At 37.7% G+C, this 23,337-nt stretch overlaps 1 protein-coding gene across 3 annotated transcripts in view; it reads left to right on the forward strand.

The window, feature by feature from the left end:
- The window catches only part of PIK3C2A (phosphatidylinositol-4-phosphate 3-kinase catalytic subunit type 2 alpha), a 49,259-nt gene extending 26,379 nt beyond the window's left edge, over nt 1-22,880 (forward strand). For all 3 annotated transcript variants that reach the window (XM_084208419.1, XM_084208421.1, XM_084208420.1), the window contains exons 9-33: nt 431-574; nt 2,574-2,616; nt 2,705-2,918; nt 3,019-3,141; nt 4,556-4,723; nt 6,959-7,067; nt 7,805-7,947; nt 8,578-8,766; nt 9,222-9,315; nt 9,567-9,661; nt 9,993-10,173; nt 10,714-10,818; nt 11,827-11,919; nt 12,170-12,299; nt 13,729-13,865; nt 14,503-14,672; nt 14,939-15,095; nt 15,515-15,624; nt 16,809-17,016; nt 18,812-18,936; nt 19,333-19,450; nt 19,543-19,624; nt 20,047-20,156; nt 20,390-20,515; nt 21,078-22,880. In XM_084208419.1, the coding sequence (XP_084064545.1) occupies nt 431-574; nt 2,574-2,616; nt 2,705-2,918; nt 3,019-3,141; nt 4,556-4,723; nt 6,959-7,067; nt 7,805-7,947; nt 8,578-8,766; nt 9,222-9,315; nt 9,567-9,661; nt 9,993-10,173; nt 10,714-10,818; nt 11,827-11,919; nt 12,170-12,299; nt 13,729-13,865; nt 14,503-14,672; nt 14,939-15,095; nt 15,515-15,624; nt 16,809-17,016; nt 18,812-18,936; nt 19,333-19,450; nt 19,543-19,624; nt 20,047-20,156; nt 20,390-20,515; nt 21,078-21,260 (3,357 nt within the window). In that variant the 3' untranslated portion in view covers nt 21,261-22,880. The remainder of the gene's footprint in view (nt 1-430; nt 575-2,573; nt 2,617-2,704; nt 2,919-3,018; nt 3,142-4,555; nt 4,724-6,958; nt 7,068-7,804; nt 7,948-8,577; nt 8,767-9,221; nt 9,316-9,566; nt 9,662-9,992; nt 10,174-10,713; nt 10,819-11,826; nt 11,920-12,169; nt 12,300-13,728; nt 13,866-14,502; nt 14,673-14,938; nt 15,096-15,514; nt 15,625-16,808; nt 17,017-18,811; nt 18,937-19,332; nt 19,451-19,542; nt 19,625-20,046; nt 20,157-20,389; nt 20,516-21,077) is intronic.
- The last annotated feature ends 457 nt before the right edge of the window (nt 22,881-23,337 follow it).

Below are 23,337 nucleotides of genomic sequence, written 5' to 3' on the forward strand. Positions count from 1 at the left end.
TCGAAGTGTCAGTGTAACTTCAACCTGTGGGCTGAAATTGAAACACTGCTTCTTTAGCATTGTTTTCTCACACTAATTGGATATTCTTTTTTGAATTGCACTTTCTTTTTAGTTCATGAAGGAAATTGAGCTTAGTATCTCATTAGAAAATAATTGTTTGCCAACAGTTTAATAAAAAAATGCTTGGGAACCTCCTAATATTTCCTGGCACCCCATTCCAGGATCTGTCCTACTGTATTTTTGGCATTCATAAGGAAATTCTCAATATTGAGGTTTTTCTTTATTCCAATCATTACACCAGAGTTTAATATAATGGAGATGTGCATCTCATAGTGATGTTTTCTTGGCAATTCATTAAAAAACATTAAAGCAATACTGGGTTTCACAATTGTGATCAGATCAATGTGTTCTCTCATACATTCCTTATTAGAACCAGCATAAAGCAGTAGATCATGTAATTAAGACTGTCAGAAAAATCTGTTCTACATTGGATTGTGTAGAGACTCCTGCAATAACGGAATCAGTGAAGAAGCTCAGGAGGGCTGTTAATCTCCCAAGGATTAAAAATGCTGAGGTAAACTTTCACTCTATAAATTGCATGTTTTAACAGATAAATTTTATTTTGCAGTCTTTAGTAGCTGGAAATACCAGCAACAGTTCTATCAGGGTTCTGTTGGCATTTTTTGTTGGGTTTTATATATTTTTTTATGTATTTTACTTGACATCTTCCATTTATTTTGACATCTCTCTGCTGCATTAATAGCTTGCTTTGGGAGTATTTTCCTTTTCTAAATAGTGACTGTTTAAAAACTGGTTTTAAAGTATTGTTTTCTGGTTCTGTAACTAGAAACTTGTGTCACAGCAGATGCCACTAAATCTGACTGAGGGGAACTGACAGGAGCTCATGCTGTCTAAAATTAATGCAGTTATGCTTTAAAGGAGGAATTGGCATCATTTATTTTCCTAGTAGTGTTTGTGACTAGCAATAGCATCTTAAAACTCTTAACTGTTCATGCTCCTGCATTCCTGAGCATAAGGACAAACCCAAAATCTCTCAAACAGAATTTCGTGATGCAACTGCCTTATAATGAATGGTTCAGTTGAGCAGGACAGTCTCAAGTCATGTTGTCAAAAACAGTCATTAAGTGGAGAAGTGTGCAAATAAAAAAGCTAAATAATCTTACAATGCTATTTCTGTTGTCCTGCTGCCTTACCAGAGTGGCAACTCACGTGATGCTCTATTTGCTTTTGGCTTCATCAGTTCAGTGATGTGTTTGTAATACTGAGCAGAAGACAGATAAATATAGTTGTCACAAGAACTAAAATTCTTACAGGGAGGTGCAGAAGACATTAAGACAACATAGTGAAATACAGCATATAAATATTTTTTCAATGTTTGCTTTTTGGTGGGAGAAAGGTGTAGAAATAATTAGATTACAGCGTACAAACAGCTCCCAAAAATAACATTGCTCCAGTAGAATTTGAAAAAGGTGGGATTTTATGAATAAAACCCTGTGATTATTTTATAATGGACATTGATCTACACAATAATGTGTAGGAAGGCATGTAGGACTGCTTTCAGAAACAAAAATGCCATAAGTATTGGAGACTGTTGCATTGTAATCTTTTGTAAGCTATTGTTGATTTTATTTTTTTCAAAGTAATCTTTGTGATTGGAAGAAGTGACCGTGTTTTTGTAAGGATGTGAAATTTTCTCATAATCTAACTTTAGGTTGAAGATGCTCAATTAGTACACTAGAAGTGTAAGGAGAGCTTTCATCTTCTGCAGCGCTCGTGGCAAACTTTGTAGGAAGTTAGGAATTCACTGGGGTTTGATTTTAAACCACTAGCTTAGTTTTCATTAAAAATTTTAGTTTTATCAGGACTTGAATTGGGCATGAAACACTTCCTGATTAGAAGGGAGTGAATTCCCATGATTTGTTTGTCACCTCTTGGTTCCAGTGTTGTCTTTGTTGAGACTAGACATTGCTGTGATGTTGCATCATGTTGAGACTTCCATTTTAGCAGACCAAGAAGCAAACAGAGATAGTAAAAGTAATAGTCCTTACTGTCCATTTTCTCAGTTGTTTAATATTTTTTTAATTTGGTAAATTTATAACTGTGCCAGCAAAAGGTACCTTACCAAATGCCACAAACAAAACAGCAAAAAAAAAAAGCTGTTTAAAGCTGTTCAGATTAAATTACTGGTCAATAAGCTAATGACTTCTGCTTTCATCCATAACAGCCCTGAGCAAGTTTTATCTCTGCCTAGAGAAGTTAGATTAGCCTGGGTAATATTCCAATGTACTTTCTGGAATTCATATAAAGAATGTCAAAGCAGTTGACTTGACAAAAAAATGAGCTTTTGAACTTGGTGAATAGTTGCTGCATCATATGGAAATTGTGACGCTGTTAGTTAACTCTTGAGGAACTTTGAGTGAAAAGATGTGTTACATAAACTTAAATATGAACCTAATTCAGATAGTTCAGAATTTCTGTATAAGATACTTAATAGCCATGGAAAACCAATATGGATTTTCAGTATTGAAATTTCCTCTGACTTTATTGTATAGGTATCCTTAAAATGTGGTGATGACAATAGCAAGAGCCCCTCTGGTGAGTAAAGTTCTTCAATTTTTATTTAAAAACTGTTTTGAGGTGGCTAATTTAGGAAGAAGTGCATTCAAAATGAATTATCATTTAGGTTCCCTGCGGCCTGAACACCCTCTGAAAGTGAGTATAGACCAGTTAACAAGAGCAGTTGAGGCCCTTCTGCAGCTCCACACAAATTCCTGTAGCAGTTCAGCAGTAATTTCTCCAGAAGAGAGTAAGAGTACCAAGGAAGCTTGGACTGCTACAGAACATCTCCAGTTCACAATATTTGCTGCTCATGGAATTTCTTCTGGTTGGGTGTCAAAGTAAGTGACTTACTTATTGTAAAATTCCTCCTCTTATATATATATATTTAATATTTGTATGGGTTTTTATGTTTTTATGTTTAAATTTTTCCTTGTCCAGTTATGAAAAATACTACTTGATTTGTTCTCTGACTCATAATGGGAAAGATCTCTTCAAACCTGTTCAGTCCAAGAAGGTTGGCACATACAAGAACTTCTTCTACTTGATTAAGTGGGATGAACTGTAAGTGACTTTAATCTGTTAAAACTCAATAAAATGTTTTCTTTTAGCTAGCTGCTGAATGCTGTCATTCAAACAACTCTTGGCTCTAATTCCATTTCAAGCATCCAAAGAACAATTTGCTGATCAAAATCTGAAATATTTTTCCAAATGGTATTTCAGCACTCATGGTAAAAGGGGGAATGGAAATGCTGGACAGGTGTCAATGTGCCCTGTGCTAATGTGTTTGTAGCATAAAATTACAGGGAGATGGGAAGATGGTAGCATTCCTTGCAATGGGAATGGTTTGTGCTGCTGTAAGAGGGATTAAAGAATGAAGCTTGCTTGTATGTACTGCTCAATTTATGTAAATGGAGAGGAAAAGCAATGTCTCACTTTTATTAACATGAATGCTGAATCAGTTTTTATTCCAAATACAAAGGGTAGAAAGGAAGAAGGAAGGGCATACAGAGAAAAGACAGAGAGATCATGGCAGGTGGTATCTGCTAACTGAAGGAGGAATATTTTTCATTATTTGTGCACAGCTTAATCTCTGCCACTTGAGTTATCAGGCAGCCTGTCATAGCTGAGGCATCATGTGAGCTCCATGGTGCCCCATATCTACTCTCCTGACTGTTTTTAAAGGTCAGAGATAGACCCTAAGGAATACCCTAAAAGTTTGTGGTGAACAAATTATTTCAGATCAGCACTGAGAGTTTCTAGAACACCTGCCTTCAGAGAGTACTCCTCTGAGAGTACTTTTTTTTCTTCTGGTGATGCAGGGGATTAATTGTCACATCTTTTGCTGGCAGGTACTAGTGTATTGCAGTGAAAGGTCTGCTAGATTGCTCAAAAGCTGTTGGCAGCAGTGTAGTGCTTTATAATGCAATTGTCAAATCAAGCTAAACATTTTTAGGCAGTAAAAACAGCATAAACAGAAGTGGAAGCTTGAATAGCTCAGTGATGTGTATACTCCTCAGCTGCTTGTTTTATGGGTTTTGTTCTATTTAGAATTTAACTTTTAGTAGTTCTCGATTCTTTCATTTGGATGGGAAACTATTGGCAGCTGACCCTTTCAATCTGAAAAATTAGGAGGTGGCTAACATGGAATTCTGTGTGCCCTTCCTAGTGAGTGGAGTGGGAAAACTGGTTATGCTGGATAGTCAATTCTGTGCAGGGAGTGTGATTTAACAGACAGAGATTAAAAGGGTTGTTCCAAATCTGACTATAGTGCAGGAGTGTAATTTAGCAGGTTTTACTAACCATTGGTGTGGGAGATGGAGTGAAATATGATTGCATGGATATTTAGCACTTGTTCTTCAATGTTAATTGACTTTTTGAAAGCAAGAGGCATAAATGGATTATATGGATAAGCCTGTAACTTACTAACTGCTGCCTTTTTTCTAATTGACTGATTTTTAATACTTTTATTTTATAGAATAATTTTCCCCATCCAGATTTCACAGTTGCCTTTGGAATCAGTCTTACGTCTGACTTTGTTTGGAATCTTAAATCAAAGTAGTGGGAGTTCCCCTGACTCAAATAAGCAGAGAAAGGGCCCAGAGAATTTGGGTCAGGTTTCTCTACCTCTGTTTGATTTTAGGCGGTAAGTATCCAAACCATGGGTAAGATTATCAATATGATTTGCTCTGTGTAGAGCTTCCTCCACACCCATAACTATAGAAATTGACTCTCTGATATTGAATATAGTAGGCCATGATAAAAGTAGGAATTGTAAACTATACTGATTCAGAAAAAATACATTTCATTAAAGAGAGGACAAAACGTTGTCTTGTGTTGTAGGATTTCCATCTAACTAGATGAAAAAAGCTTCGCTGCTGGAATATTGTTGAATATTGCTTGGATGATTATACCCCAGAATATTCTAAAATTATTCCTTTTGATTTAGAGCTGGATTTATTTGAAACAATTAAAATAAAGGGATAATTAGCAAGTGTGTTAAACTTGTGGCATGTTTCTAGTTTGAACTGACTTTCCTTCAAATACAGCTGCTGGATGCTGTTACATGTTTTTCACTAAGAATGAAAAGCCTGCTGTAACTTCCCTAAGCTGAGTGTTTCTGGATTGGTTCAAGTTGCTTTGTTCTTCCAAGTTTGATTACAAAGCTCATTCCAAAACACTTATCACTGGGGCAGCTACTCAGTGAGACATTAACCAGTAGGCTGGAACCACAGTGCCCAAATTAGACATCGTGGTGCAGAAGTGATCACACCACTGTAAAACAGCCTCTACATTCATACTTAAGGTTTCCTATTTTTGTGTGCTGCTGACTTCCAGGTCCTACTGGGAGTTTAAATTGTCAAGCAAGGCTGCAGAAAGGCAGCCAGGTCTTTCCTGGACAGTTACTGCTGTCTATTGCTTGTGCCTGTTTCGTGTGCTTTGTGTCCTCTGATTCTGGGTTTGAGTTTACTTGCTCTGCTTTCTCTTTTGTCTGGTGATGATTCCAACAGCTTGAGGGTGTCACAGAGTTTAGGATTTCCAGCATTGTAAAGATGGCCTGCAGCTGCTTTCAGTCTCCACCAAAGCCTGGATTTCTTTTCACAAACGATGCTTATTTCAACCTTCTGTTTAAATGCTGCATTTCAGTCTCCTATCTAAATACCACATTTCACAGTATTTGAAAACACAGCTTTTTATTTGAATTGCAAATTTATCTTGTGTTCATGGTGTTCTCATAGGAGTTAGTTTGGGGAGAAAACTGTATTTTCTTTTTATGCAGAGCACTACAATGGTGTGTGTTGTGCCGGAGCTTGCTGAGTGGCCTGTATGTAAGAGCTGTAGAGATGCTTCGTGGTCTAACCCACTTGTAGTCCACATAAATTAAATCCAGACCTAGGTAATTAAAACTGGTAGCCAAATACTCCATTTACAGCTGAAAATAGCATCAGTGTCAGGCAGGAGCTGCAACTCGAAACTAACTGAAATATGGGGAGAACAAAACTGGTCATGTATATGTTTTGGAAGAATCCATGGCCAAGTTAGAATTCCTTCTGCTGAAGTGCATGTGGAGTGGCTTAAGTCATCATTACTTGTAGATGAGACAGAAGGCTGTGGCAACTGTATTAAATTGGAGAATTATTAAAAAGAATAAGCTGTTCAGTTGTGCTTTACTGGCATGATTTGGTCATTTTTATTGGCATGACAAGCTCCTAGTTAATCAATATTTACATATAACAACCTGTTCTTTATTTGAAATACTTATAAACCCTAAAATGTCTTGCAAAATATACTTAAGCCTTGGCCTTTAAGCAGTCTTTTGAGCAACATTTTGATTTTGAAAGACTGATAGTTTTCTGTACCTAACATTCAACACTTAATTGATTTATGAAGTGTCTTCAGTTGTGCCCTACTACAGCTGGAAATGGTTTTAATGTTGGGAATACACTGGCAAATGCAAATGTCATTTTATATGCCCTTGCAGAATCTGGTAATGTGAGAAGTCCAAGCAAATGGTGATGCCTGTAAGATTCATATGCCTGAGTCTTTTTTCTAGAAGCTAAGAAAGAGAGGGGGTTTGTGTGTGTGTGTGTGTGTGTGTGTGTGTGTGTGTGTGTGTGTATTTTCAGTTTTTCTCAGAGGCAAAAGTATTCCTTTTCTGACTTAAAGAACAGGGAGCACCTAATTTATCTGTGTCAACTAAATCAACACTGAACTTTTTCTTTGGCCTTTTCCACCTAAAAGCTGTGTGCATCCCTTTAAAGGACTTAAAGTACAGATGACAGCCAGTGAAACTCAGTAAATTAATTTCAACTAAACAACTAATATTTTGGTGAAGCAAACAGGCTGTGATGCTAATAACCTGTACATGTTCTTTTCTCAGATTGTTAACTAGTGGGACAAAGCTGTTGCAACTGTGGACCACATCACATCCACATCATGTGTCAGGGATGACCAGTAAGAAAGGAAATATGGACAGAATAGTATTGCAGGTTGTACTTAATTTTGATTTACTCTGTGCTCTGTTTGAATATTGTGATTTGTAAGTCCTATTAGGTGAATGTTTTGGGGAGAGGGAAAGTACTGTTCATTAATATTTGAAAGTCAGTATAGAACAGTGATTACTAAACTGTAAGGGCAAAGAATGGGAAGCTCCTGGAAGTCTCTGCAAATCTGTTTTTGAATAACTGTCTGGAAGTAAGAGAAATCAGAAGTGCTTTGGCATGTCATGCTGGCAGGACTGGGAGAGAATGTTTTTGAAAGCAATCCATAGAAACGTGTGCCGAGATGGAAGTGGTCTGGACACCAGCAGGAGCAATTCCAGCTCCTTTACGGAACACAAGCACTTATCTTTCTCAATTCAATCTTCTCTCCAAAGAGAAGGTGCCTTACTAGGCATGGCCCAAAACATGGCCTGAGTGGGTGGTTGGGTGGAAACCACTGGTGTGGGTTTGAACACCTCTGGTTATCTCTGCTCTAAGCATTCTCACTTCTCTTCTGAGGAGTGTTCCAGCCACTGCGTTGTGCAATAACACAGCTGTACATTTAGGAGCTGTAGTCATGTAGAAGAATTGAGATGGAAAAAAATACTCAGCAAACAGTATCTGAGGACTGTTTCACTTGTAGAACTAAAGATTTCAGATACTCAAACATCTGAGATTGCTGGAAGGGTGAGCTTTGTCTACTTCAGGACTTGCATCATCTATCTTTTTTTTTTTTTTTTTTTCAGATTGATTTCCCATCCCATACTTTTGATATTGAATATAAAATTCCTCAAGCTGCAAAGACTACTGTGCATCATTCTGTAGAAACATTAGAAAAACCATTGAGAGAACGTCTCCTTGCCATTCTCTCCAAGGATAGCACCATTGGGTATGTTCATCTCCTCTTCAGAAAGAGCTGGGCTCTTTTTGCACATGACAATTTGTAACTAGGGCATGGAATGCTTATATATTCTTGAGTTTCTGTTAATTTTTTTTAATATATCTTGAAGACCTGTAGAGACTGAAACAAGAGATTGAATTAAATGTGTGAAATCATGGTACTACCTGACTTGAATTTCCTTCTGTTTTCCTTGGCTGGTGCTGTTAGTTTTTTGCTACAAGACTGCTGCCCCTTTGCCTGCCTGTTATAGTCACCTGTTCCTACTTGGCAGTTTCTCAGTTCCAGGGTGTTCCAGCAGTGGCTGTTCATGTGCCATGGGAGCTTTTCTGTCAGCTTTTCCTACTCATCTGCACCAAACATTAATGGTTTTGGTTTATTTCAGATTATACTAAAACTTATTTTTGTCCTGCCCAAATTATAAATTTGAACAAATGTTTCCTTAATGTTTGAGGCTTTATTTGGCTTCTTATTTTGACTTTTGTGGAGGAAAGAGTAATTTCAATGTAATTCCATTTTGTTTGTTAAATTATCTGTCTGAATACAACAATCAGGGGCATTGGGGTTATTCAGGTGATGGTTTGTGATGTGCATTATCAACTGAAATGCTCTTGTCTGCAGGCTGTCGAAAGAAGATAAAGAATTTTTGTGGGAGAAGAGACATTATTGTCATAGCCATCCTAATAGCCTACCAAAAATACTGGTTAGTGCCCCTCACTGGGACTGGGCAAGTCTTCCAGAAATATATTCATTACTTCAGAGGTGGCCTCCTTTATCACCCTTAGCTGCACTGGAACTACTTGATTCAAAGTAAGAAAACTGTAGTAAAATCTCTTGTGTTTTGTTCAGCATTAAATGACTCTTCTTTGGTAGAAGATCCTGGAATGGTGTTCTGTGGGAAAATACTGCTGAATTTCTTGCAGAAAAAGTTAAATGTTTTTAAAATTTTAAAGAACCCCATGCTTACTTTATTGATGTATGTTTAACCAAGTCATGTAGTGAAAGCACAGCAACTGTGGTTGGGGTTCTGAAGTTTAACATGCAACAGGACAGGAGTTTATACAGCCAGCATTTTGAGAGGGTTTGAGTGTGCTTGTCCTAAACATGCACATGTGGTTGCATCTTAGGTGATGAAGGGCCTTGTAGGTCCCTTATTGAGCTTTTAAAGACTTTGTGATTGCTTTTCTATCTAGCTGATCTCAAAAAAAGAAAAAAATCCTACATGTACAGAGAAAACTTGATGTGGGTTTGTGGTGACTTTCTAGGTTTGCTGATCAGGAAGTACGAAATACAGCTGTGAGCTGGATAGAGACATTGAGTGATGACGAGTTAACAGATTTCCTCCCTCAGTTTGTGCAGGTGAGACTTTCTGCCTACACAGAGGTTTGAATTTTTCTGGCTCTTGAAAACCCAAAGGAATTGCTTCTGACCAGTAGCAGAAGTGCAGTTGTGTGCCTCTAACTGTAATGCACAGTAGGGGAAACAATTTAATAAATAATCTCTTTGTGACTGTCCAAAGTATTTGTGGTAACTCTGTGCATTAGTCACAGAATATGTCTTAATCATGAATTAAGTGCAGACCTGATTTATGTAATTTCCATTGTATTTAGGCATTGAAGTATGAAACCTACCTTGACAGTGCTCTTGTGAAATTTCTTTTGGCTCGGGCACTGGGAAGCATTCGGATTGCGCACTACCTGTACTGGTAAGGGGTTCTTTGTTCATTGCTCGTGTAATGTGTGTGCCACAAGATTAATATTTCAGATAAAAAGGTCCTTCTTAACATCATCATTTAATAACATAACAAAGGTTGTTATGAATGGTGATTATACAGAATGTAGATCCTGGTTGTCGGTTTGTTTTTTTTAATGAAAGATAGTGCCATTACAAAGCACAAACTTCTTGTTTTTTCTATCCTTTATATCAGTAACTTCTGACATACATAGTACTGATTCACTAAACTATTTTTATGTCTTAATATTGCATTGTTTGCTGTATTTTTCATAGGAAAATTTAACTTATATCCTTTATTTCAGGCTTCTTAAGGATACACTGTATGATACAAAGTTTGGTGTAAGGTATGAGCAAATTCTGGGAGCTTTTCTTTCAGTCTGTGGAAAAAGGCTGAGGGAAGAGCTGGAGAAGCAGACCAGGCTAGTGCAGCTCTTTGGAATGGTAGCAGAAAGAGTAAAGCAAATGAGTGGATCTGCTCGGCAGGTGTGTATATTTTTTAATTCAAAACAAATCCACTTAATTGTCTTTTTAGTCTAAATTCAAAATGTTATGTAAATGTATAGGAAGTTTTATGAATCTATTGCTCTGCAAAGTTTGATGAAGTTGATGCTCTTGTCAAGTTTGTCACCTAAAACATATGGTGGTGAGGTGGTAGGGCAAGAAAGTATAGGATGGTTTCTGTGTATGATCAACTGGAAATTAGTTTAAACCTATTACTGCTGAAGAATGATCTCATCATGCAAAGGAATGGGATATCTGTTTTTGTGCTGATGATAGAACATAGAGTTTGGTAGAGTGGGATGCTGTCATCTGGTTCAGTCAAAAAAAACCCCACAAACATGTGTGATGAGTGTTACATTGCTAAGCTTAGGTATTTGTCATAGCTAAACCAGGAGCTGTAGTTTCTAGCATTGCTTTGACATTGAGGAGTTGAAATAGTGCCTTCAGGGTAACTTTGTCCAGAAGTTTTCTGTAGATGATTCAATAAGGAAAATGTCAGCTGAATTTTCTTTCTGTCTGCAGGCTGCCTTGCAAAATGGCATGGAGCGTGTGCAGTTATTTTTCTTGAAGAACAAATGCCGTTTGCCTCTCAATCCCAGTCTTGTGGCAAAAGAGTTAAATATTAAGGTACTGCACATTCAGGGTTTCAAAACCCTTTTGTAAAAATTTCATCTAGGTACAGCTTTTACAAATGAAAAGGACCAAGTGCTTGATGGCTCTTTATGCTGTGGAGATGGGGTTTAATCAAAAACACTGATTGAATAAGGCAGCAAAATTCGGTGAGCAGAGATAAAATGTGTGCAAATACAGTGTAAAACCAACAAGGGCACTTGTGTTAAAAAGCATAGACATATATCTGTAATAACTTACTACATCTTCAGACCCTGTCTCCTGAGACCAGCAATTCTGAAAGTGCATGAAAATGTCCTGTGTGCATTAGTAATCAAAAGAGGAAATTGACCACGCATATAAAGTTCAAGCAGCGAGTAACTACTGTGAAACACGTGAAACTACCTGATACTGATTGTGTTCAGATATGCTGGAGAGGGAGGCAGTAGCTTTATTTAATTGTGAAGGTCCAGCAAGTAATAATGTAGGAGAAGCAGGTAAATTATTTTTCCAGAACTCTGCAAGGTTTGACAATATCTGTTCAACCACAGTCTTGATTATATCATCACGCATGACTGAAAACCTAAAGGTTTGCTAACGCTTGAACTAATCCTGTCTTTGAGAGACAGCTCATCTCATTTTCCTTCTCTACTGTAACTATTAAATCATGAGCAGGGACTTGAAAGCAGATAAATGAGAAGGTACTGTGAAACACACAAATGCACATTTTTAATACATCTTCTAGGTTTCAAGAAAAAGCTGCTGATAAAATATTTATTCATGTTTTATTCACTCTTCAGAATGTTTGAAACATCACTGTGCAGCACTGTTGGCTTTTGTACAAGAATTCAACAAATAACAGCCAAAGGGCTTGTTATTCAAAGGAAGCACGTATTCACCACAATGGAAATGTTAAAAGTCTGAATGGACACATTGTGTGTCAAACCTGCTTGTTGTCAGAATGTCTTGTTTTCTGGGCTTGCAGGAATAGTCCTTTCTGACCATTGACATTAAATCTACTTGCAGGCCTGTTCTTTCTTCAGCTCCAATGCAGTACCACTCAAAGTTGCACTGATAAATGCAGACCCACTGGGAGAAGAAATTAATGTGATGTTTAAGGTAGGTCTTATTATGTGTATTGGAGAAAATAAAGAAGTTGAATGATGATCACTATTTCATTGGTATCAATTAATTTTATCATAGACCAATAAGCTTAGTTATTCCAGGAGTTTGCTCCTGTGTATCTAGAAAGCAACAAGTGAACAGTTCATAAAACATAAAAATCTACCACATGTGAAAGTTTAATTGTAGCCTGTTTCTCTTTCAAGTTTGTTGTGTCACTGGTTAACTTTTTATTTTTCTATTTAAGGTTGGAGAAGATCTGAGACAAGATATGTTGGCTTTACAAATGATTAAGATCATGGATAAGATCTGGCTGCAGGAGGGACTGGATCTAAGGATGGTTATCTTCAAGTGTCTCTCAACTGGAAAAGACCGAGGTGCTAAACCAGATATTGCTTTTCATCTTTGCTTCCCCCCTTCAATTTCTTGTCACACTGATAATGAAAAACCTCTGGGCAGAAGGTGCCAAGGAACAGTTCCACTGCAAGGAACTTCAGTACTTGAGAGTATAATAAGTTAGATTGTTCTGAATTTCCTGATGGCTGAGTGGCATCCAGATTTGTTTTTTTGAGCGTTTTGTTGTCACTGAACAGTGGGACAAACAAATACAGTGATAAAAATCCAGGTTGCTCTTACTGCAACACAAGGAAATAATGTTGTTACAGCAATCCTTATTCTGAAAGTTTAATTATGGTGAAAGTATTCCAATGCGAACCAAAATGCTGAAGTATTTGGAATCTGCTGCAGTTGAGTCAGGGAGTATCATTCTGGTACTGAAACGTGCAAAAAGAAGAAAAATTTGAACCAGCCCTCGACACGCACGCACACTGTCTGTCCCCCAGCATTTGTGTCATATTCTGGTGAAAGTTCCTTGGCAATATGAACTTGTCTCTGGGGCTTGAAAGTAGGTCACAGAACTCTGAGTGCAAATACTGTGCCCTGCACCTTGAACAAGCTTTTTGCTAGAGCTAGCTAGTAGAAACCAAAGACATTTAAGATGATAAACAATAAATTAAATATTTCTTTATTCAGATGGACAGCATGACTAAAACTCTTAAATACATGGAAAAGATGGAAATTTAGTTTGGCAAAACTAAGCAAAAAGCTTCTATTTATGTAAGACTTGCTTTTTAGAGAAACAGATGGCTTTTCCTCCTACTCTGAATGATGACTTGATTTATGTAGCTTTTTTTTTCTTGTTGCTAATATTAGTGTCCTTAAAGTACTCAAAAGATTGAAGGGGAAGAGTCAAATGGATGTAAATTACAGATGTACCTTTAGTGGCTCTTGCCAAAACAGAAGTAAAATTCTGTTAATCAACTAAATGTTTTCCTTTTATGATTTAGCTGTACAAATATTTTTAGTAAATTACTTCTCCAAAGTAAGGCCACATATGAAGTCCACTGTCTGGTCTGTTTCAATACTTGACAATAAAGATAAAGTTACTAGATTAATTCACTATCAGTGTGTGGGAATTCCCTGCATCAAAGTATTTTGCCCAATTTAGAGTAAAAGTTTGTGTGGTAGAAACTAATTATTCAAAGTATAACTTAAGTATATATTGTAGCAACTGTAACTAGTTGTAGTGAAGTAATCTAAGTTGGATTGCTACATGTTTCATGGTTTACTTTGTAACATAGTCTGTGGAAATGCTTAGGGGACTAATAGAATTTTTTTTACACAGAACCAGGATCTCAAGGAGGTTGGTCTAAAACTGTAAGATTCATCATTGTTAGGAATGAATAATAAAAATGCAGAATTACTTAAGGAGATGGCTAAATACACTTTATTTTATTCTATATCAAGGCATGGTAGAGCTTGTTCCTGCTTCAGATACACTTAGGAAAATTCAAGTGGAATATGGAGTGACAGGTTCTTTTAAGGACAAGCCTCTGGCTGAATGGTTGCGGAAGTATAATCCTACAGAGGAGGAGTATGAAAAGGTAACTTTTCAGCACTGTTTTTTGTTTTTAGGATCTTATAAAAGGGCTAAGTGCAATCTGATGAAAGAATGACATTCATATTCCAGGTCTTCCATTGAAACGTTTGGTTTGTGTCTTTAAGAAACTTAATTTTTTTCTATACTTGAAAAAGAGCAAATTAAAATTCCCCCCCCCCCCCCATAAATAGGAGCCAGGTGGATTCTCAGGATTCTCATCAAGAGTTTTTATTGGATATAGAAAAAATGTACGTAAAATTTAAGAAGGCTGCTCTTAATTGTAGTTAGGAGCAGCGGCCTCTACTTGTACATGTGAGATTCAAAAATTAACATCCTTTTTTGTACTATAATGCCATTACAATACATTGGAAATACAAGTCTTGTACCCTTTTCTTTGCTAACTCCTATTTTCTCTTTCATTTATGTTAAAAATCAAATAAAATAACCATTTTTGCTGGAAAGTGGGATATCAAGAGATTTTGGCAAAGGTAACTGTTTGAAGAACAGTATTTGGGGAAAAAAAGGAAGTTTTTTTTTGCCTGGGTTGGATTTTGCACTCATTGAGGTTGACTATTGAATACGTGAATTACGTTTTTCCGCTGATATTTGACCTCAATTCACTTCTTTTCTCTCCCTCCCAGGCTTCAGAGAACTTCATCTACTCTTGTGCAGGATGCTGTGTAGCCACTTATGTCCTGGGAATCTGTGACCGCCACAATGATAACATAATGCTCCGGAACACCGGGCATATGTTCCACATCGACTTCGGGAAGTTTTTGGGACATGCACAAATGTTTGGTAGCTTTAAAAGGTATTTTCTGTACCTAAGCAATGTAGAGACTGAAGTGATTTTCTTTCCAAGTGCTGCTCTGGGGATCTGCTGTAGGTCCAGTACCATGTCAATGTGCTGTGTACCCTGGGCCAGCATTTGGAAGAGGAGCCCAATCCAAACCCATGAAATGGCATTAATGGAATATTTAATATCATTACCTCAGGATGGGGATGGAGGGCAGCAGGAAGCACATGACAATGAAGAGACCTTATGATGAACTCATGAATTCTGTGCTTTTTGAACAGGGATCGAGCTCCTTTTGTGCTGACATCAGATATGGCTTATGTCATTAATGGTGGGGAAAAACCCACAATTCGCTTTCAGCTGTTTGTGGATCTCTGTTGCCAAGCTTACAACTTGATAAGGAAACATGCCAGCCTCTTCCTTAACCTACTTTCATTGGTAATCATTTTTCATATTCAATTGAATTGATAGATCTGTCATGCTGGGTTGTATTAAAAACTATGCTTTTTATGCTGCAGAAATTCATAATGCATGCCTTTTTTAAAAGCCAGAAACATCTGATCTACTTTTTGGGAAAGCTTCATTTGGAATCTTTTAAGCTTTTTTACTGCCCACCTCTTTCTTGAAAATTTAAAAATAATGTACTACCACAAATAGCACTGCAAAGAGTTTTTAACTGTTTTTAATTCAGCAGAAATAGTGAATAACAGCTGATTATAAGTAATTGGTGTCTATTGCTGTTAGTATTAAGCAAATTAGTGCAGCTACAAATGAATTTGAGGGTCTCAGTCTTAATCGTTTCAGTATAAAATCATATTTGGTTTATTGCATTAAAACTAAATTTCAATTTCTTGTAGATGCTTTCTTCTGGTCTACCAGAACTAAGTGGGGTTCAGGATTTGAAGTATGTCCAGGATGCTCTCCAGCCCCAAACAACAGATGCAGAAGCCACCATTTTCTTTACAAGGTACTGGATAAGGGAAAACTAAAATATCTCTCAGTTTCATCTTCTTAATGGTAGATTTCTGTTAGGGAAAAACCTATTAGGGATGGTCACAAAGTCTGTGCAAGTTGAACAGTTACACTGTACTCATGAAAGATCAGTTAACTACATAAGTAAGATCAATTAATTCTGTGTAAGAGTCATGCTTGTGCTAAAGTACCTTGCCTAGATTTTAGGGGTGACCTGGTGTGAAATATAATTAAAGTGCTGAGAGTAAATAATTCTGTCTGGCTGTTTAACAGTTACATTTTGAATACATCCTAAATTATTTAATAGCAGAGTATATGATGGAAAGCATGGTGAAGAAGTTCTCTTGGAGAAGTGCTTTTGCACACTGGGGAGGGAGGGATGATGACCCACTGTAAGTGGAGGAGTGCATACAGTGTAACTGAGATGTTGCAATGTGTTATAAAAGTGTTACTGTACTTCAGATACACAGGAGAAACTGCAGTGGTGTGCATGCAACTTAGAATCATGGAAAAGTTTAGGCAGGAAGGGACTTTTGAAGGCCATCTAAGACCAATCCTCCTGCACTGAGCAGGGACATCTACAACTAGATGAATTTCCTCAGAGATGTATCCTGGCATCTTCAACCTCTCTGGGCAACCTGTTCCACCACTCTTACTGTAAAAAAATTTTTCTTTCTTATATCTAATCTGAATCTGTCCTCATACACTTTATCCCTTGTCCTCTTGCAGCAGGTGCTGCTAAAGAGTTTGTCCCCATCTTTTGTATAAGTTCCCATTAAGCAGGAATGGCCTCCCCATGAAAGGCCACAATAAGATCTCCCCAGAGCCTTCTCCAGTCTGAGCAATCCCCATTCTCTCAGACTGTTCTCACAGGAGAGGTGTTCATCCTTCTGATAATTCCTGTGGCCCTCCTCTGGAGCTGCTGCAAGAGGTCCATGTCTTGCCAGGGCTCCAAAGTTGGATGCGTGTCTGGAAAGCCTTCATGTCTTCACTAAAAACCTGTTCCAAATTTGGATACTGAGTCTTCTATTAAATGTTGATATGATACTATTTATATAGCCCAATGATCACTCAAAAACCTTTTCTTTGTCAGTAAGAAATAGGGTTTATTTTTCTTCAGCTTGAGTCTGATGAATTGACAGAACCTTTTTCGTGTGTTTTGATGTTTCCGTTTTCTAGGCTGATCGAATCCAGTCTGGGGAGTGTTGCCACAAAGTTCAATTTCTTCATTCACAACTTGGCTCAGCTGCGTTTCTCAGGTCTGCCTTCTAATGATGAGCCCATCCTGTCGTTTTCTGCTAAAACCTATTCTCTCAAACAAGACGGCCGAATCAAACAAGTGTCCGTGTTCACGTATCAGAAGAGATACAACCCAGATAAACACTACGTAAGTACCTGGGAGCTGTTTCCACTCAGGGAGGATAAGGGAGTATTTTCTTCCAACAAGACACAGGGAAGGGACAGGGACAGCTGACCAAAACTAGCCAGAGGGGTATTCCACAGTGTATAATGTCACTGTCAGCAATAAAAGGCAGGTGTAGAGGAAGAAAGCAGGAGATGTGAGAGGGTTGTCTTCCAAGGTGGCTGTTTGGGAGCTGGCTGAGCATGGATCTGCCTGTGGGCTGTGGCGATTGTCTTGCGTCACCTTCCCTCCCCAGAAGTGTCTTCATCTCAGCCCACAGATCTCTTCTCACTCTTGCTCTTGTTCTCCCCACTGTCCCACTGGTGAGGGGGTGGGAGTGAGCAAGCAGCTGTGTGGGTGCTGAGCTGCTGGCCAGGGTAAACCAGCAACAGCGCTTCTAGAGTACAGACTGGCATTTCTAGCATCCCATAATATCTTGCAAAATGAAAACACCTCTTGAAAAGCATCTAGAAGGAAATAGAAAGGGCAGAAGTAGTGTTGGTGGAGATTATTTTAAAATACAGAAATTTGAGTCATGCTGATGGACTTTTATGTAGCTGCCTTCTGTAAAATGGCTCCTTCCTGAGTAGGAAGTAAAGTAAGTAAAATGAGACACTCTGGTTTTGGTCTGACCTTCCATTAAAGTTTGATTTGTTCCTCCTAAGTAAAAGCATTGTTTCCTCTACTAATGCACTTACACTCTTAGTCTTACTAGAGGCACCTAGCACTGCAATTTGCCCTCAGGATTTTAATAGACCTGAGTTACACTTTGAGACTTAATGTTTGAATTCCTATGCAGATGTGCAACCTTCTTCAAATTTTTTTAGTTGTTTTATTTCTCTACTGCTGTTTGCTGGGCTGGAGTAATCAGATCAAGTTACATTGTCCTGAACTTTTGTATAACGTGAGCTATATTGACTGATGCAAATGTACATCTCTTTCCAAGCTGTGTTTGCTGTAAATGTCTTAATCTGGTAGGACACCAGCAAGGGAAAGCAGAACAAATCTGACTAATGCTGGAAGTCAAGAGCTTTGTAGTGAATCACTGTATAATAAATGTATTTGAGTATCCTGGTCCAAGCCAAAACAGCCTCGCCTCTTCCAGGAAATTGTTAGGATGGTCTAGATTCTGTCTAGATTTTTAAAGTTAAATTATATGTTAAAAGTGTAACTCCTCTGCCCATAAAATGAGGATGCTGAACTGAATTTTCTGTGCAGCTCTCAAACTTCATTTCCCTTGAATAATGTGAATGTATCCTGTGACTGTACTCACAATACTTTGAAAAATTATTTTTGTATAGTGCAGTGCACTTGCATCCACCCACAAAATTATCACTTTAAAAGTGGAATCCTTTAGAATCAGGAGGGAATTAAATTGAAAAAAATACACCTGAAAGGTTCTTTTGTAGTTCTGGCCCCACAGATACATGTCTCAATCCTGCACTAGTGTTAACATTTTGTATACCTGGTATGGACTTCCAGTGAGGCTTCAAAGGGAGATTGTGCACAGTTCAGCCTTACCTACCTTCATCATCACCCTTCATTTGTCCACTGTGGATCTAGCTTGTGGGAAGACCATGTGATGTTACTTTGCATCTTAAACTACTTAGAATTCTAACTCTACTATGAAATGCGAGTGTTGGAATAAGGGATATAGTAATGGGATATGTATTCAGGAGAAGAATTACTACAGAAGAGTTGATTGTGAAGAAAAATTATATTGTTAAGTCATTTTATAATGTTTTTATATCAACTACTTTTATTTTTGTGTTTTGGGCAGATCTATGTAGTAAGAGTTTTGAGAGAAGGGCAAGTTGAGCCAACATTTGTCTTCCGAACATTTGATGAGTTCCAGGAGCTCCACAACAAACTTGGCATTCTCTTTCCTCTTTGGAAGTTACCAGGGTATGTTCCTAACTCACTCATCACTATTACCAAAGCAACAAAACTGCTCCCAGCTGGGTGGGGGAAGAAATAGCTTAAAATGGAGACAAAACTTCTGAGAGGCAAACTAGACCTCAAAGCTGGCAATTAAAGGAAAAAGCAGTTGTCTCTCAGTTTTAAGGAGGAGATCCAGAGGAGCATCTCAGTGTTGTGGTCTGTGGGTCATATCAAATATAATAATTACCTATAAATATTTCCTTGCCTTTCTGGAGTGTCATAACCTATGCTGAGTTTCCACTCTGGATTGGCCAAAAAAAACCCAGATGTCAGCACATCAGGATGGAAATGACAATGGAATCCCACTGTACTTACTTCTGATAAAGTAACTGAAAACTCTGTGTTGTTCTTTTCATGTAGCTTTCCTAATAAGATGGTTCTGGGAAGAACACATATCAAAGATGTAGCAGCCAAAAGAAAAGTGGAGCTCAACAGCTACATACAGAGCCTGATGAACAGTTCTCCAGAGGTAGCAGAAGTGAGTACACATAATTTATATCAAATGCAAGTTTTCGAGTTTTGGTGCTTTTTAACTCTTAAACTAACATGTAACTTTTCTTCCAAATTTAGTGTGATCTTGTTTATACTTTTTTCCATCCATTACTTCGTGATGACAAAGTGGAAGGAATAGATGGAATAGCCAGACCTGCAGGTAAGACATGTTTATAAATTGAATTATATAGTTTGACACATTTACACCGTGAATCTTTGAAATGTTTTTTACTTAACTGTAGTTTTCTCTCATTGAAAGCTGCATCAACTATCTTTTCAAATGTGCCTACATACAATTTCAAGGACATGCATACCAAAAATTGCAATAATGTGTGTGATCACTTGGGCTTGTTTATGGCTTGCTTGAATTATTCAGGTTTTCACTCCAAACCTCCAGGCTGGTTCTTGCAAGAGAATGCAAAAACCTTTAAAGCCTGTAGCCTTTCCATTGTTAGAGAGCTAGAAATAAAATCAGGAACTGAACTTGGTCAAAGGCTTGTTTGTTGCCATATGTGATAAGTCAGTATAGTAGTGATGAAAATGTACCAGTATTACAGAAGAAATAATTGTCTGTTGTTTCAGATACAAGTCCATCGAGTCCTACCTCAGGCAAAGTGGGAGGAGAAGTGAAGCTATCCATATCCTATAGAAATAGCACTCTATTTGTCATGGTGATGCACATCAAAGACCTGGTAAGGGGAGATACTGCACTCACTGCCAAAAACTTTCCATTTTCTCAGTTACCATCTTGACTTAGATTGATGCAGGAATTGTGAAACTCTCTCTTTTCTTCTAAATTTTCCAACTGCCTACTTAATTAACTGCTGCTTTTGATTAACTTGATTACAAAGTCTACGCTCTTGGAAATAAATATGCAGTTAGGCCCTAATTAGTTTTCTAACTTGTCTTGTTTCCTTGGCTGTAGGTTACAGAAGATGGTGCAGATCCAAATCCCTATGTGAAAACCTATTTACTTCCAGACACGCACAAAACATCCAAACGCAAAACCAAAATCTCCCGGAAGACAAGAAACCCAACTTTCAATGAAATGGCAAGTGAAATTTTATGTGATAACTTCCTATAGCTTACTATAATCTCTTATTCCAAGCAGTAATTAAAATAGTACTGCTTTACACTAAAAATAGTCTCAAAAATACATAATATGTATAAATGGAAAAGGAACTGTTTCCAAAAACTTTGTGCCCTGATTAAATATAAAGCATCTTATAGCATAAGATCTTCTAAAACATCTTAGTGGGTCAGTGTGCTATTACAAGGAAGCAGAAATTTCTCAGACTGAGGACTGATGTGGAGAAGGTAAGGAATCTTAAACTAAAACTCCCCCTGCCCTGGATTCACTGACTCATGATGTGGAGAAGAATTAATTCAGAAGTCTTGGTGTGTAAATAGTACTTCAGTCATTTTAAACGCTTAACATTTGGAGCACAAAATAAAACAGGGATGTCCTTCAGCCCATTGTCTGAGAAAGGGATGTGCTGAATGGTCACAGTGTGTAGCTCAGACATCTGTCGGTGGCTAGGCAGGCAGAAGAGAGGGCAGTCTGGGTAATTTCTTTTGGCTAACCAGAAAATTCTTGACTTCTCACCTCCCAGCTCGTGTACAGCGGATACAGCATGGAGACTCTGAAACAGAGGGAGCTGCAGTTAAGTGTGCTCAGTGCAGAATCGTTACGGGAGAACTTCTTCCTAGGTGGAATTACACTCCCACTGAAGGACTTCAACTTGAGCAAGGAGACTGTTAACTGGTATCGACTGACTGCTGCACCCTACCTGTGAACTCAGTCAGACCAGAACAGTTGTATTCACTTGTGCTTTGTGCATCTTCCTACTTGAAGATAACCTGTACATCTGAAAACAAGAGACTCTTCATTTCAACAGATATGTTGGACCAATGTTCAGGTAGCCTAATTTGGAGGATTGCAAAAAAACCTGGTTTATACCCATGTGATGTTATCAAAGCATCGCTTGTAAGCATTTAAGAGTTGTGGGTAAAGGAAGGTGTTTTTAAGCCATCAGTGAAGGTGAGATGAGCAGTTTGACCATGCTGGTTGGTTGAACCATAACTCAATCATTAGGCCTATGGATGCGGTGCATTTTTGCTTTTAATTTGTTGTCACTGTTGTGTCACCCATGACACAATGCTGGAGAACATCAAAGAAATTGCATATTTTAGGATTACATTCCCACTACTAATGAGACATCACAGAAACAGCGACAGGTAAACTTTTGGTGTCAGCACACACACCTGTAGAAATGAAGGTTGAAGGGCTGGAAAAATTCCTTAAAAACATTTAATTCCATATTTATGCTTCTCTGAGACTTATTGGAGTGCGTGCCAATAGTGGAAGTTGTAAATAATGGTGCCTTATAATTCAAATGCTTCTCTTTTACCTCATTTCTGGTATTTAAATATGTATACATATTAACTTTGAGCTCCTTATACAGGGGGAACATTCTCATATTTGATACCTTGCAGGTCCTACTGGAAGCCTTTTCCCAGTATGTGTTATTTACAAATAGCATCACTTATACTAATCTTCACAATTTGATCAACTTAAATAAGTTTTTTTTTCTACTCCATTTTCTACCCGTGGTCTCCAAAAATTGAATGAAGACTGGCTGAATGTGGTGCTGTAGGAAATGTACTCAGCTTCTCAGTGGAGGTTTTTGTTGTAATTTCTAGAACTTTTCAATACTGCAGTGATTAAGTGTGGAACAGATTCAAACACTAATCCAAAGTGGCATTTGCATCTGTGCTTCCAGGGAAAGGGTGGCCGCTAATTGAAAAGCACCACTGCTAGCCGAATTGCAGGCCAGAAATTAGTTCATATTAACAGCTTTGAGAGAGGAACTTGGCTGGGTTTTTTTTTCCTTTAGCAGTTCACAGCAATACTGTTTCTCACTCCCAGTAACAACTACTCCCACTAAACTACTTCATTTCAAAGAATATTAGATTTTAATATATTGTGACAGAGGAGTGCAAATGTCACTGTCTCCCATTTGTACCACTGGTTACTTAATTAGGCCTTTCTGCACTACAGGTGTCACCTTTTTGTTCATCTATTTGGGATTTAGGATGTTTATGTTCTGTGTAAAGAAAGCTCTAAAGTTGCACACTTCTTTAGTACAAAATCGTGAAGCAAACTTTTAAAGTGAAATATGCAACTATGAATGAGGACACAATACAGGGAAAGCCTTCTGTCTACCCAACACTAAAAACCTATTTTATAAACCAATCTTCCCCTGCTACTGACCAATCTCTCTTCAATACAGAAGAGAGAAGTAAACTTGAATCTCCTGGTGCCTAAATGATTCATGGTCCAATTTCATAGGAATTATTGCAATTAAAAAGCTAATGATACCTTGAATGTTAGAAACTGGGCCAATACTAATGGGCGCTAACAAATCCCAGTTGTAGTAGGCATCCTCTGCATATTTTTCATTTAGTATATAGCCTGTAAATAATAAACTATATAACTAACTAGATATATTTCCTGCTCACTTGATGCTTTTGAGACTTACTCCATTCCATCATTAGAATCACAAGTCACTTAAACACAGGAAAGTAGACTACTGTTTTTGTGAAACGTTCCATTGTGAAATAAAATGAAAGCAATATGGACTGCCTTTTTTGCAGTTTGTTATTAAAGCACAGTGTCTTACAGCACAAAGTACAATTAAACTAAAATCATTTAAAAATTATTTGCAGTTTTAACAGTTGTCTGGACTGAAAACAAAAAAAAGTATAGTACTGTATTATTGTTAGCACATGTCCTGACTTCTGATTTATTCTTCTTCATAGCTTAACTCATTTTGTGCCTTTCCCTTCTTTTTCAAAATCGTCACTGGCTGG

The sequence above is a fragment of the Fringilla coelebs genome (genome assembly GCF_963513975.1).
Source record: "Fringilla coelebs genome assembly, chromosome: 6".
Taxonomy (NCBI): Eukaryota; Metazoa; Chordata; class Aves; order Passeriformes; family Fringillidae; genus Fringilla; species Fringilla coelebs.